At 43.1% G+C, this 15,184-nt stretch overlaps 1 protein-coding gene and 1 pseudogene across 1 annotated transcript in view; both read right to left on the bottom strand.

Moving 5' to 3' along the window:
• Positions 1-880: 880 nt before the first annotated feature.
• Positions 881-9,079, bottom strand: LOC109904236 (Bardet-Biedl syndrome 5 protein homolog; annotated as a pseudogene).
• Positions 9,080-9,275: 196 nt separating this feature from the next.
• LOC109904228 (collagen alpha-1(XXVIII) chain-like) overlaps positions 9,276-15,184 on the bottom strand; it is a 37,619-nt gene continuing 31,710 nt past the window's right edge. Inside the window, exons 23-35 of the mRNA XM_020501458.2 lie at positions 14,798-14,866; positions 14,606-14,674; positions 14,425-14,493; positions 12,952-13,020; positions 12,750-12,818; positions 12,578-12,658; positions 12,460-12,495; positions 12,328-12,364; positions 11,670-12,227; positions 11,143-11,444; positions 10,754-10,944; positions 10,338-10,543; positions 9,276-10,248 (exon numbers count right to left, since the gene is read on the bottom strand). Of these exons, the coding sequence (XP_020357047.2) occupies positions 10,241-10,248; positions 10,338-10,543; positions 10,754-10,944; positions 11,143-11,444; positions 11,670-12,227; positions 12,328-12,364; positions 12,460-12,495; positions 12,578-12,658; positions 12,750-12,818; positions 12,952-13,020; positions 14,425-14,493; positions 14,606-14,674; positions 14,798-14,866 (1,764 nt within the window). The 3' untranslated portion in view covers positions 9,276-10,240. The remainder of the gene's footprint in view (positions 10,249-10,337; positions 10,544-10,753; positions 10,945-11,142; positions 11,445-11,669; positions 12,228-12,327; positions 12,365-12,459; positions 12,496-12,577; positions 12,659-12,749; positions 12,819-12,951; positions 13,021-14,424; positions 14,494-14,605; positions 14,675-14,797; positions 14,867-15,184) is intronic.

Raw genomic sequence — 15,184 nt, 5'->3', positions numbered from 1 at the left:
TTTAGGATTGTCCAATGATTTTCACGATTAGAGTAAAATAGTATATAATACTTCAAGTAAAGATAGTGAACTACAGAGTACCCTGAAGCTGTTATTATACCTTTATTTATATATCAATTACTATGATTTTCTTTTAGTCCTGAAAATCTTTGGGGATTTATTTGTGTGCGACTCATTGAACATGTTTTATTATTAAATGTGAGTATATTTCCGGAAGGACTGACCTTCCTCATAGGCAGGGTCAATGAGCAGCTGCAGATACAACAGTCTGTCCCCATGAACCATTTGTAAAATACTTGAGCTCCTCTGGCACGTTTGTTAATAGCCTTTAGATCATTGTCCAAAAAACAAATGACTCAGTTTTCCCCACATGCCACTGGATTATGTCTTCAACTCATTTCAAAAACCCAGTTAAGACATTCTGAAAACTAAGAAAGGTCAGACAATTGCCTACTTTACTTAAATAGTTGAATTATTACATCTAAACAACAACACAATTAAACTATTTTCTATTTCTACTATTTCTATTTAATTGAACAAATAAAAACGTACACAAACACTACACTTATGTAGAATTTTTTGATTTATGGCACACTATTTTTCTTACATGTTGCCCATACATGCATCAGGTCTACGTATTTATTATATACATCAAACCTATGAGTAAATATACAAATATTTTGTACTTTTACAAACGCTTTTAAACAACCGTCTGGCTAAAACCAACACTTTTACTGAACCGTTGATTAATGTGCACTGTCCCTGTAAAAAATACAACTCTAACTCAAACTGAAACTGTTGTGTGTCAATTGTGTCATTTAAAAGAAAGGATGGATTTGAGGAACTATGTTCACATAACTCGCCTATCAACGTTCATGCTTCAGCCCATAACTTCCCACAGTCCTTGAAGTGTGAACCCCTCCTTCAACTTCCCAACTGCAATTCCCAGCTCCTCGGAAAACACAGGTTCCCGGTCTTGTTGCTTATTACCATCAGAAAAGTAAGCCTTAGAAGCAAACAATAGAAATCAGTTATGACAATGGCCTTAATAGGAGGTTATGTGTTCAAACCGTTTGACGAAGTACACCTCAGTCTGTATAAACACGATAGGCACTAGGCAACATAAAGCCATGTTTGCGGTATGTTGTGTAACATGACTTAGCAACCTGCTATTTTCAGAGTATGAAAACAAATAACGGATTCCCAGAGGAGGGATGACAGTCTAAGCACACACAGTGAAAGCATCAGTCTGCTCATTCGGCTCAATTTCCACATCATCGGGGGGGCCGGTCCCCCGTCAGCTCCTCCAGTGGCTGAGGCTGGAATTATTGTTGGGAGAGAGAGAAAATTTGAAGGAGAATTGCGCCACACAAATTCATAATTCAATGTCTTGTTAATATAGAATGACCTTTTTCCTCCATCTCATAGTCCACCCCAAAGATGGAGTGAGTTGATCTCTTTAACTGCATCTTGAAGCTTTTACCATTGGGTCGATCTTAAATCAAAGCACATATCCTCCAGTCTCCAAACAAATCAAAAAAAGATGTACTCAGGAGTATGCCACAACAGTAAATGGCATGCAAAAGCCAAGTTATTTTCTCTGAATTTTCTGTCATCTTTTAAAGCTGATACTACATAGATATACTATATATGCTTTTAAACTACTAGTTCTATATGTAATTCTATGGTACACAGTAAGTAAAATGCTACCGGTTACATTTGAAATTATCCCAATTACCCGCTGAGAGCTTTGCATCACTAAAGCTAGGCCACACTTTGAGTCTCTTATTCTGATGGAAAGCTACAGAGAAGAGAGGTGACAATAAGGAAAATAGTTGATCACTTTCAATACCTCAAAAGGTCATTTGTTAGGCTGGACACGCCAGCTGGTTTTTCGATTACTTCATTTGTTTACGACACGTACAATTTAAAGGTAGGGAATGCTGACGTTGAAGCTCTCGTTGATATTGGCATGCCAAACAATCTGAACATTCGTGATGAAAAATGTTCCCAGATTACCCTACCAGATACAATTCAGGACAGTTCGTTTCCTTGTAAAGGCATGAAACACTGTTTTACTTCAAAATACTTCCTGGAGGATTAAATAGCTAGAGGAATTGATTTGTATCTGGTCACTGGATAAATTCCACACCCCGTTGATTTTGTCATACACTTCTTCTCGAGGCAAAAGCCTCTGTTGTTTATTTTGAATGAGAGCTCCTCCCAGCTTCAGGTCACGGTACATTTTAGAGGTCACATAAGCCCTAGAACAGAGGGATATGGACAATTAGTTGACGAGACGTTCAATTAAACTCAGCAGTAACTTGACTGAATCATATATCATGACATAATCTGACAAAGTGTAACAACTTTCACAAGTTTAATTTCTCGTTTTCTAGGTGTAAATATCTGTGAACAGAAATGACCGATGTAAATTGTCTTGGACTCCCTGGATCCACATGGGTGAAAATGTACTCAGTCTATTGTTAGACTTTGAACAGTGCTTCAGTGCTTCAGTCTGGCCTCTCAATTTCTGAAAATTTAAATTCTTCATAATGGTAGTGACATCTGTTTACCTATATAGTCAATTGATAGACAGACCAATATACTTACAGAGTTAGCTGTCCTTGTTGTGATGTCAATGGTGGAGGAGTATCCAACTGCAATGAAACACAAAGAACATCAATGTCCCTCCGTGTTGTTAGATTGTTTTTAAATTGGGGAAACAATACTTGCTATTACTAATGATTATCTTTGTGTTCCACTGTGGTACCATGAAAATCCAAAAGAGGGCAGTATTCATTGAGATGAGAATAATAAGGTTATCCCTTTGCAGAGTGGATTCCTCTCTAGCCATGTCACGGAAAGAGAAATAGATGTATGCAGGTATCTATGTCTAAGTGTACACACACAAATTGACTCTTGGCAGAGCCAAAGAATGACAGATGATCCTCAGATTTGTTACCAGGAGCCTCCCTGCAGGTAAGGGATCCTGAGTGGCGCAGCGGTCTAAGACACTGCATCACAGTGTTAGAGGTGTCACTACAGATCTGGGTTTGATCCTGTATCACAACTGGGCCGTGATTGGGAGCTGCATAGGGCGGTGCACAATTGGCCCAGCGTCGTCCGGGTTTGGCCGGAGTAGGCCATCATTGTAAATAAGAATTTGTTCTTAACTGACTTGCCTAGTTAAATTAAAATAATAAAAAGGAGTAAGTTCTGTATATTAGTGCAGAAGTGGGCCCATAACCACACGTTCGCTGGTTCAAGTCCCACCTAGTCCGGCTGTTTACCTTTGCGGCCTCAATTGCTACATTGATGTCAACCCAGATTTTAAAAATACTACAGTACTTACTATATAATACTGTATAATACTATACTACACACTATAGTATCCCTCAATCATGTGTAGTACTTATTATATAATGTTGAAGTATACTATAGTAAATACTATGGTAATGTCTGCAAAAACACTCGTTTTTACTACAGTATTAATTTAGCATATGCCCTGCCCATTCCCCTCCTCCATATCCCAATTTGTGCCACCCTTAAGTGAGAAACCTACATTACTGTTTCATTGCGATTCAATGGTGAAGGTACATAAAGATGTAGCAATTCAGATATAATGTCATTATTTTTAGCACTACCCAAAATATTCTTAAACTACGCCGTTTGGTGAGACGCAGACCTGTTGGCGAGCGGGTAGGTAGGTAACAACACATCCGCCACGCCGGACCTCAACCCAGGGGCCCCTTAGGGGTGCGTGCTCAGTCCCCTCCTGTACTCCCTGTTCACTCATGACTGCACGGCCAGGCACGACTCAAACACCATCATAAAGTTTGCAGATGACACAACAGTAGTAGGCCTGGTCACCGACAACGATGAGACAGCCTATAGGAAGGAGGTCAGAGACCTGGTCAAGTGCTGCCAGGACAACAACCTCTCCCTCAATGTGATCAGGACAAATGAGATGATTGTGGATTACGGGAAAAGGAGGACCAAGCACGCCCCCATTCTCATCGAGGGGGCTGTAGTGGAACAGGTTGAGAGCTTCAAGTTCCTTGGGGTCCACATCATCAACAAAGGAAAATGGTCCAAGCACACCAAGACCGTCGTGAAGAGGGAACGACAAAACCTATTCTCCCTCAGGGGACTGAATAGATTTGGCATGGGTCCTCAGATCCTCAAAAGGTTCTACAGCTGCACCATTGAGAGCATCCTGACAGGTTGCATCACTGCCTGGTATGGCAACTGCTCGGCCTCCGACCACAAGGCACTACAGAGGGTAAAGCGTACGGCCCAGTACATCACTGGGGCCAAGCTTCCTGCCATGCAGGACCTCTATACCAGGCGGTGTCAGAGGAAGGCCGTAAAAATTGTCAAAGACTCCAACCACCCTGGTCATAGACTGTTCTCTCTGCTATCGCACGGCAAGTGGTACCGGAGCGCCAAGTCTAGGTCCAAGAGGCTTCTTAACAGCTTCTACCCCCAAGCCATAAGACTCCTGAACGTCTAATCAAATGGAAACACAGACTATTTGCATTCTCCATCCCCCCTTTAACACTGTTGCTTCTTTCTGTTATTATCTATGCATAGTCACTTTAATAACTCTACCTACATGTACATATTTCCTCAATTACCTCGACTAACCGGTGCCCCCGCACATTGACTCTGCACCTGTACTGTCACGTCTGCTCCCGCTTTCATGACTTGTTCCTTTTATTTCTTATTCATATTTTTTAAACTGCATTGTTGGTTTAGGACTTGTAAGTAGGCATTTCACTATAAGGTCTATAAGGTCCTGTTGTGTTGGGCTCATGTGACTAATACAATTTGATTTGAGAGCAAGACTACGGAGACCCAGTTTATCCTTTTGATATTGAGTGTTTGCCTGATAAAGTCATGCTAGGATATATGAATTATCCTGTGAGAGTGTCTGTTCCAAATCCGCTATGATGTTTCAGGTGCCAAGGTTATGGTCATGTAGCAGCAGTGTGTAAGATGCAGAGGTGTGCAGGAGGGCAGGAGACAAAGAAGTGTGTAGTTTTGGAGGAAAAAGTAGTGTGTCAAATGTGAGGGAGCCTATGTTGCAGGGGATCAGAAATGTCCTGTGTGACTGAGACAAGATGAGGTTGCCAGGGTCGAGCAGTGCAGAAAGTGACTTAAGCTGAGGCAGTGAGGAAGTAGAGGATAATGGGCCAGAGGTGAGGGATCATGAGAGGAGACTAGTAAGTAGTAGGCCAGGACTGATTGGCCAGGATTGAGTGACCGGAACAGTTTCCAAATCAAATTGTATTTGTCACATACACATGGTTAGCAGATGTTAATGCGAGTGTAGCGAAATGCTTGTGCTTCTAGTTCCGACAATGCAGTAATAACCAACGAGTAATCTAACCTAACAATTTCACAACAACTACATTATACATACAAGTGTAAATTGTTGAAGAATATGTACATAAACATAAATGAATGAGTGATGGTACAGAACGGCATAGGCAAGATGCAGTAGGTATCGAGTACAGTAGGTATCGAGTACAGTATATACATATGAGATGAGTAATGTAGGGTATGTAAACATATTAAGTGGTATTGTTTAAAGTGGCTAGTGATACCTTTTTTACATCAATTTTTACATTATTAAAGTGGCTGGAGTTGAGTCAGTATGTTGGCAGCAGCCACTCAATGTTAGTGGTGGTTGTTTAACAGTCTGATGGCCTTGAGATAGAAGCTGTTTTTCAGTCTCTCGGTCCCCGCTTTGATGCACCTGTACTGACCTCGCCTTCTGGATGATAGTGGGGTGAACAGGCAGTGGCTCGGGTGGTTGTTGTCCTTGATGATCTTTATGGCCTTCCTGTGACATCGGGTGGTGTAGGTGTCCTGGAGGGCAGGTAGTTTGCCCACAGTGATGCGTTGTGCAGACCTCACTACCCTCTGGAGAGCCTTACGGTTGTGGGCGGAGCAGTTGCCGTACCAGGCGGTTGCTCTTGATTGTGTATCTGTAAAAGTTTGTGAGTGCTTTTGGTGACAAGCCGAATTTCTTCAGCCTCCTGAGGTTGAAGAGGCGTTGCTGCGCCTTCTTTACCACGCTGTCTGTGTGGGTGGACCAATTCAGTTTGTCTGTGATGTGTACGCCGAGGAACTTAAAACGTTCTACTCCCGTCGATGTGGATAGGGGGGTGCTCCCTCTGCTGTTTCCTGAAGTCCACGATCATCTCCTTTGTTTTGTTGACGTTGAGTGTGAGGTTATTTTCCTGACACCACACTCCAAGGGCCCTCACCACCTCCCTGTAGGCCGTCTCGTCGTTGTTGGTAATCAAGCCTACCACTGCAGTGTCGTCTGCAAACTTGATGATTGAGTTGGAGGCGTGCATGCCACGCAGTTGTGGGTGAACAGGGAGTACAGGAGAGGGCTCAGAACGCGCCCTTGTGGGGCCCCAGTGTTGAGGATCAGCGGAGTGGAGATGTTGTTCCCTACCCTCACCACCTGGGGGCGGCCCGTCAGGAAGTCCAGTACCCAGTTGCACAGGGCGGGGTCGAGACCCAGGGTCTTTTTGGAGGGTACTATGGTGTTAAATGCTGAACTGTAGTCGATGAACAGCATTCTCACATATGTCCAGATGGGTTAGGGCAGTGTGCAGTGTGGTTGCGATTGCGTCGTCTGTGGACCTATTGGGGCGGTAAGCAAATTGGAGTGGGTCTAGGGTGTCAGGTAGGGTGGAGGTGATATGGTCCTTGACTAGTCTCTCAAAGCACTTCATGATGACGGAAGTGAGTGCTACGGGGTGGTAGTCGTTTAGCTCAGTTACCTTAGCTTTCTTTGGAACAGGAACAATGGTGGCCCTCTTGAAGCATGTGGGAACAGCAGACTGGGATAAGGATTGATTGAATATGTCCGTAAACACACCAGCCAGCTGGTCTGCGCATGCTCTGAGGGGATGCCGTCTGGGCCTGCAACCTTGCGAGGGTTAACATATTTAAATGTTTTTCTCACGTCAGCTGCAGTGAAGGATAGTCCGCAGGTTTTGGTAGCGGGCCGTGTCAGTGGAACTGTATTGTCCTCAAAGCGAGCAAAGAAGTTGTTTAGTCTGTCTGGGAGCAAGACATCCTGGTCCGCGACGGGGCTGGTTTTCTTTTCGTAATCCGTGATTGACTGTAGACCCTGCCACATACCTCTTGTGTCTGAGCCGTTGAATTGCGACTCTACTTCGTCTCTATACTGACGCTTAGCTTGTTTGAATGCCTTGCGGAGGGAATAGCTACACTGTTTGTATTCGGTCATGTTTCCGGTCACCTTGCCCTAATTAAAAGCAGTGGTTCGCGCTTTCAGTTATGTGCGAATGCTGCCATCAATCGATGGTTTCTGGTTTGGGAATGTTTTAATAGTTGCTGTGGGTACGACATCGCCGATGCACTTACTAATAAACTCGCTCACCGAATCAGCGTATTCGTCAATGTTGTTGTTTGACGCAAATCGGAACATATCCCAGTCCACTTGATCGAAGCAGTCTTGAAGCGTGGAATCAGATTGGTCGGACCAGCGTTGAACAGACCTGAGCCAGGAGCTTCCTGTTTTAGTTTTTTTCTATTGGCAGGAAGCAACAAAATGGAGTCGTGATCAGCTTTTCTGAAAGGAGGGCGGGGGAGGGCCTTATATTGACTGACGTGGACCCGAACAGTTTGTTTTTTAGCAAGGTTGGTTGCTTGGTGTTCATTGCTATGGTAATGACCTGTACAGCAAAGATGGAAAGGAAGTCACAGAAGCTAAAAGTAGTAGTTGCAGCAGCAGAAAATCTCAAAGTGATAAAGCTGTCGAATTTTGAGTGTTAATTTAATATTCAAAGTATCCTGAATGCACCTCCTTCTTTACACTGGTCATAGGCCTAAGCCATGTTAAAATATGAAGAATTGCAGGAAATTAGCTTTAAAACAGTCAAATCTTTCTGGGGGGGGGGGGGGGGCACCCCCCAGTTCCCTGTATAGGGTTTGTGCCAGGGGGCAATGAAATTCACATAGCAAATCTCACGCCAAGCTTTTTTCAAAAGTTGGCAGCCCTGATGTGGAATGCACATTCCGAACTGAGAATGGCATCAACATGCCAAAAGCATAGACGGAAATTCACAGGAAGAATAGGCAATATTGCCAAGCAATTGCTGGCAAAGGAGTGGGGTGAGACACTAGAGCAATGAGCACATGGACATATGATTTAGATTTCATATGCAGCACATATTAATTTAACTCAATTCACCCATTTATTTACTCATCTCCTATAGCTTGTTGTTGCCTGTTGACCTGCCACACCTGTACTGGAATGTATTAGCTAACAAAGACAGTGAATGTTCCTGAGTGGCCGAAGTACAGTTTTGTCTTAAAGATGCACTATGCAGAAATCTCTCCGCCATTTCCTGGTTGTTAAAATTTGAATAGTTCGGCTAATTTCAGTTTATGTGACGAAACAAGCAAGTACAGCCTTGACTCATTACACTACTCGCCATGTGTCAAGGCAGAGTGAATTTACGAACGCACCGAAGATGGAGCTGCCGACTAAGATTCCCCAGATTATAAAAATGTGCTTATTTTCAATGTAAAATGGTTGCAGCAACCATTGCTGACAACATTGTCTCTCAAAATGTCCAGTGTATCAAGGCCTTTACATTTTTTAAAGTATTGACTGCATAAGGTTAGCGACTCGGAGTCGGAAGTTCATTTAAAAAACTAGCTAGACTACTGTACATAAATCTGCGCACAATCCCGTGGATGAAATCCTCGTCGTGAAATTGAGGTACTTGGCTACTACTGTATACCCCTTGTATGAGTGTACTGTCTTGACACATGACGAGTAGTGTATAATGTGTCAAGGCAAGTTAATATAAGTTTTAGGTAAGGAATTTTGTGGCAATCGCTAACTACATTAACGTTGTTACTGTAGTATATGGAGCTATACACATTTAATCATAGTCCGTAACTCCCTTGTGTTTAACAGCTAATCAGAATTACTCGAGGTTGAAGGTCAAGGGGATATGCAAATGAGCTGTCTTGCCGTTTGAAGTTTGCCTGCGTACAGAGTGTTAATCGTTACCATGGTTCCGATATAAAGCTGAAAGTAATAGTACAATACAGAAAAGGAAACTGAGTTTATTCTGGGTAGATCGCAAGCACGTGTTCCCCTTATAATGTTTTTCTAGGTCATTGTGTGTCATCAGCACTGCAAATACAGTATCATCAGGTGGACTTCATTGTAGTATGTTCATTTGGTAATAAAGTAACACACACCACATTCAACGTTTTATTAATAAAAACAAATACAAAAATCATCAATCATCAAGCCAGTCAACAACAAAAAATGTGGTAATTTATTTCAAATTAGCTTTTTTCATCAACAGTGATGTGCAATTTCCAATCATCACATTTTCCAAAACGTTTTGGAAGAATAATGCTTAGTAAATTGCATACTGTCACTTGTAGTCCTGCCACCTGGCCTATATCACCAAAATGGAATAATTAATATCATTAAACAAACAATACAAGTAATGACCACACCTACTTAATTTAGTTTGCTTAATTCATTTTTTAAATTCAAAACATATACTACAAAAATGATGTATTCTATAGTTCTCTATTCCGATATTAAAATACAATATTCAGTGTAGAACAGCATAATGTGCTCGGCTCAGTGGTTTGACAATTTATATTGTGTGATGTTTTCTCATGTAAACCTGAAATGGCTAAATCTGGGTTTGAACCTATCCTCTCTGTTCAGAACAGCCTAAGTCCGAAGGTAAAGTTGAGTAACATTGAGGCACTGAATGGATTAGTTAATTCTGCAAAATAACGAGAGTAAGGTAGGACCACTTTTCTAATGTAGTAAAATACCATAGCACCCTTATATTTTCTTCAAATTCAGACTTCCTCAAATAAAGTCATCATAAAGACTTGTTCATTAAGGAAGGTGTTGTTCAGATAGTAAAAAATCAGAAAATTAAGGCACAACAGTGCCAGTGTAGGTGAAATCTTGAAGTGGTCTGTCCCTCATTCTTTGCACAAGTGAGGGATGCAAAGTGGAGTTTTTTCCCCCAGAGAGAGATGCAAAGTGGAGTTTTTCACCAATGATAAATGCCTTTTTGAAAATATATTTAGATAACAGTAGTAGACTATAACATGTTAAATATTAAAATTGTCTCCTCCACTTTGGTTGGTTTCCGTGGAATATTGTACAGATGAGTTGATTGATCATCTGCCTGTTTTAACCAGCTGTGGAAAATAGAGAGAAGAGCATGTCAAAAAGAATGCCAGAAAATACAGCACAGTGGCTTAAGTTCATCACAAGCTGTGGGACATACCTGTCCTAGATAGAACACAGATCTTCTTGCATTCATCCTCGGTCTCAAAGCGGTTGGCATTTCCTTCACAGCCACCATACCAGAACTGTGCACATGAATTGGCCTGTTTGTCATAATACCACCGGATTTTATACTCCCGACAGGTGCCTTGGTCCAAATTCAGCTTACAACGGGAATCAAGCTGGACAGACTCTGACAGAACGACATAGAAGGAGAAGAATGACATTCAGTGCATTCGAAAAGTTAAGACATAATTGAATGTCAGACAGAAATGACCCAGTTTCTTTATCTAATTCATACAGTGTTTAGAGATGATGTGACTTTTGATCTAGTTGTGAACATGTTGCAGTGAGAGGTCCTAACCTTGGGGGAAAATATTATTAGGAATTGATACCGGACGAAATTGGCCTGAGCTGGTGGATGAAGCTGAACCCAATGTTCCGGAGGATGATGATGCTGATCCTGATGATGACGATGAAACAGTTGTGTTGGAGTGAGAGGTTTCCCTTGCAGGGAGGATGGATACTGTCTTGTTAACTACAGCCATAATACCTCCTCGCACATGGGTCCTTATGTCTAAATCTTCACCCTCCTCATCATCCTCCACCTGGATGAGTACACACACACACACACATAGATTAGTTAGACAATAACTCAACGTCTTTTACTGCTAAAATGGAATTAATTGACGAACAGAGCAAGGACTATGACTATTACAAAGCAATCATTCAACTGCTCCTCTATAAAAACCCAAGGAGAGTTACTTTTTATGATATAAATCTGTCCTGTAAAGGATTACATGGACCTGCAATGGGAGTGGTCCAGCGTTGAGGGGCAGGGCAAAGGTATCTCCACGGCCTCTGATGTAACTCTGGGAACTGGTACGTCTGCTAGGATTTAGGATAGGATCCTCATGATAGGTGTTTCCATAGCTGCTGTCCACATAGCCGTTATTCCCATGGCCGTTATTCCCATAGGCTTCCGGTACATATCTGTGGTTCCCATAGCCATTGTTCACATTGGTTCCAAAGCCATTAGCGATGCGATTCATCACAAGGGCTCCATTCTCATCCTCACAGAACTGGCTAACAAGTTTTGACTCCAGAGCTGAAAGACAGAAGAAGAGAAATGACAACCTCTGTTAAAGTGTATGATATCTCTAAGTCAGTTGTGATTACATAATACAAAGCCGATGTACAGTAATGTGTGATACTATGCACATTTTCCATATATTTTTTTCTGTCATTTAGCAGACACTCTTATCCAGAGCAACTTACAATTTGTGCATTCATCTTAAGACAGCTAGGTGAGACGTATGAGCATGTTAGTCACCTGGTAGAGTGTTGAAGTCGTCGATGAGGTACATATGTTCATTGTCAGGGTCCGAGGCGATCAGATTGAGCTCACGGAGGAACTCGGCCTGGGTTGTATCTGAGGTGTTAACAATCCCCAGGGCATACATCTCAATGTTGGCAGCATGGGCCTCCCTCACAGCAATGTCTAGCTTCACAGGCTCTCGTTTGTCTGTCTTTCCATCTGTGATGACAATGGCCACCTTCCTGACTCCAGTACGGGCACTGTAGAAGGCTTCTTGGGTAGCCTTCCGGATGGCAGTGCCAGTGTAGGTGCCCTCACCCATGTAGGGCATTTTCCTGATGGCCTCCTTAACATCCTGCTTGGTCATGTAGCGTGCCAGGTTGAACTCCAGTTTGACATCCAGACTGTACAGGACCAGTCCAATTCTGGTGGTGTTACGTCCAACAGTGGTACGGTCTACCAACGCTGTGACAAAGTCCTTGATAATTTCAAAGTTTTCCGGACCAACACTCTCTGAGCTGTCAATGACGAATACAAGTTCCATTGGCATCTCCTTGCACTTCACTCCACATCCTGAAAGCATGAGAGAGATGCTGAATAGCTACTGACATGATTTCATCTATGCTTCATGTTTTATCTTGGATTTGTTACTATCACGGTTAAACAGTCTTACCACAGATTTCCTTGATCAATTTAATGATGTCTTCTCTCTGGAAGTGACAGGAGTGTGAGTTACATTCATTTATTATATATTTATTCTATATCACAGCATCAATGATGTAGTATACAAAGTTTGTGAACTTACTGTAAGGCCGGCTTCACCTTTTATTCCTGGTCTCCCCTGAGACACAAGAAAACATTTAAATTCATGGACTGATCATATACCATGACCTTGAAATGTTGTAAAATATGACATGACTCACAGACTCTCCATGAACCCCATGATCTCCCAGATCTCCCTTTCCGCCCTTATTTCCTCTCTCCCCATGCAAGCCACGGTCGCCCTGGAGTGAAGAGGCAGGAGGACTGCTGTTAGAGACAAGGTCACTGCATCCATCAGTAGACGAGTTCCATGAGGTTAAGCACACATCTTACCTTAGCTCCTGGGAATCCTTCCCCTGAGGGTCCCCTTGGCCCTGTCACACCCTGAGACCCCTGCCCACCCTAAAAACAAAAGATGAACCATAAATCAAAACAAGATCCATAGGGTGGTCATTTAAAAAGGTCAGATACCTGGAAAAGTGCTAGAACACACTGAAGGTCATAGGTCAGGAATGTACTTTGTTAATTAACATACCTTGGGGCCCTGCAGACCTTCTCCTGGTGGCCCTGTTGGACCAAGGGGTCCTGGCCTTCCAATGTTACCCTGGAAACCAATGATGCTAGTGTTATAGGAGGGGACAGATATACTACAGACTCGAATCAGTGAAGTTGACTAAGTTGGGCATTGCCATTATAGCTGGACTACTGATATGTGATAAGGTACACTACATGACCAAAAGTATGTGGACACTCTTCAAACATCTCATTCCAAAATCATCAAAAGCATTAATATTGAGTGTGTTCCCCGTTTGCTGATACAACAGCCTGCACTCTTCTGGGAAGGCTTTCCACTAGATGTTGGAACAATGCTGCAGGGACTTGCTTCCATTCAGCCACAAGAGCATTAGTTAGGCACTGATGTTGGGCAATTAGGCCTAGCTCGCAGTCGGGGGTTCCAATTCATCCCAAAGGTGTTTGATGGGGGAGAGCTCAGGGCTCTGTGCAGGCCAGCCAAGTTCTTCCACACTGATCTCGGTATGGACCTCGCTTTGTGCACAGGGACATTGTCATGCTGAAACAGGAAAGGGCCTTCCCCAAACTGTTGCCACAAAGTTGGAAGCACAGAATCGTCTTGAACGTCATTGTATACTGTAGCATTAAGATTTCCCTTCACTGGAACTAAGGGGCCTAGCCCCAATCATGAAAAACAGCCCCATACCATTATTCCTCCTTCACCAAACTTTACAGTTGGCACCATGCATTTGGGCAGGTTGCGTTTTCCTAGCATCCGCCAAACCCAGATTCGTCCGTCCGACTGCCAGATGGTGAAAATGTTTTAATTACTCCAGAGAATGCTTCCACTGCTCCAATGGCGGCGAGCTTTACACAACTCAAGTCGACGCTTGGCATTGCGCATGGTGATCTTAGGCTTGTGTGTGGCTGCTCGACCACGGAAACTGATTTCATGAAGCTCCTGAAAAACAGTTCTTGTGCTGATGCTGCTTCCAGAGGCAGTTTGGAACTCGGTAGTGAGTGTTGCAACCGAGGACAGACAATTTTTACGAGCTGCCTGCTTCAGCACTCGCCGGTCCCGTTCTGTGAGCTTGTGTGGCCTACCACTTCGCGGCTGAGACGCTGTTGCTCCTAGACGTTTCCACTTCACAATAACAGCACTTACAGTTGACCAGGGCAGCTCTAGCAGGGCAGAAATTTGACCAACTGACTTGTTGGAAAGGTGGCATCCTATGACGGTGCCACGTTGAAAGTCACTGAGCTCTTCAGTAAGGCCATTGTACTGCCAATGTTTGTCTATAGAGATGTCATGGATTTCTGCTCAATTTTATACACCTGACAGCAACGGATGTGACTGAAATAACCGAATCCACAAATTTGAAGGGGTGTCCACAAACCTTTGTATATATAGTGTATGTCACTCATTAAACTCACTGTGACCTCTGTCTACATAAGGAATCTCTATTTGTGTCAGAGGTTAATATTCGTTTCATACCGGTGGTCCTTGCACACCCTCTCCCATTGGGCCTGGCAAACCTGGCAATCCTCTGAAGCCAATGTCTCCCTGGGACAGACATATTTACAAACACAAACAATACACACGTCATATTCCCATGCACTAGGTTGTAGCAGATTGACATGCATAGAGGATTTAGGGCCAGATAAATAACAAGTACCTTCGGTCCTGGGATGCCAACGCCCTCAGGGCCCTGCTCTCCCTGTAGACCCGGAAGACCTGGAGGACCCTAAACGAGGAACAGGGGACAACCCAAACTTTATGAGAGACTGAGTTTGACCAAACGGCACCAATCTGCAATTAGGACATGAAGATTCATGAGTTTGTAGGTTGGTTTGTTGGTACGACTCACCACTGGTCCAGGGAAACCTTCACCTTTGGGCCCAAATTGACCTGGTGGACCAGAATTACCGCGGTCGCCCTGGTAAGACATCATTCAAACAATGAGCATATCATACAGGTGTAGGACCTTCATTTGAGACTTTTCTAACAGCAGGAAAATAATCCTGCAGCAACAGGAAATGTGAACTATTGTGTGGATTATAATTCATTTACATTTTTTGTAGGGATGGATACATTTTTTTGTTATGGAAAATCAAGTCTGACATTTTAAAGTAGAAACGACAAACTTTAGAAGCCTTTTAAATCTTGATTACACTACCAGTTTTCATTTGGGCGGCAGGTCGCTTAGCGGTTATAGCCTTGGGCCAGGAACTGAAAGGTCGCCAATTTGAATCCC

The sequence above is a fragment of the Oncorhynchus kisutch genome, linkage group LG2, assembly GCF_002021735.2.
Source record: "Oncorhynchus kisutch isolate 150728-3 linkage group LG2, Okis_V2, whole genome shotgun sequence".
NCBI lineage: Eukaryota > Metazoa > Chordata > Actinopteri > Salmoniformes > Salmonidae > Oncorhynchus > Oncorhynchus kisutch.
This window is presented reverse-complemented; position numbering and strand designations above follow the sequence as displayed.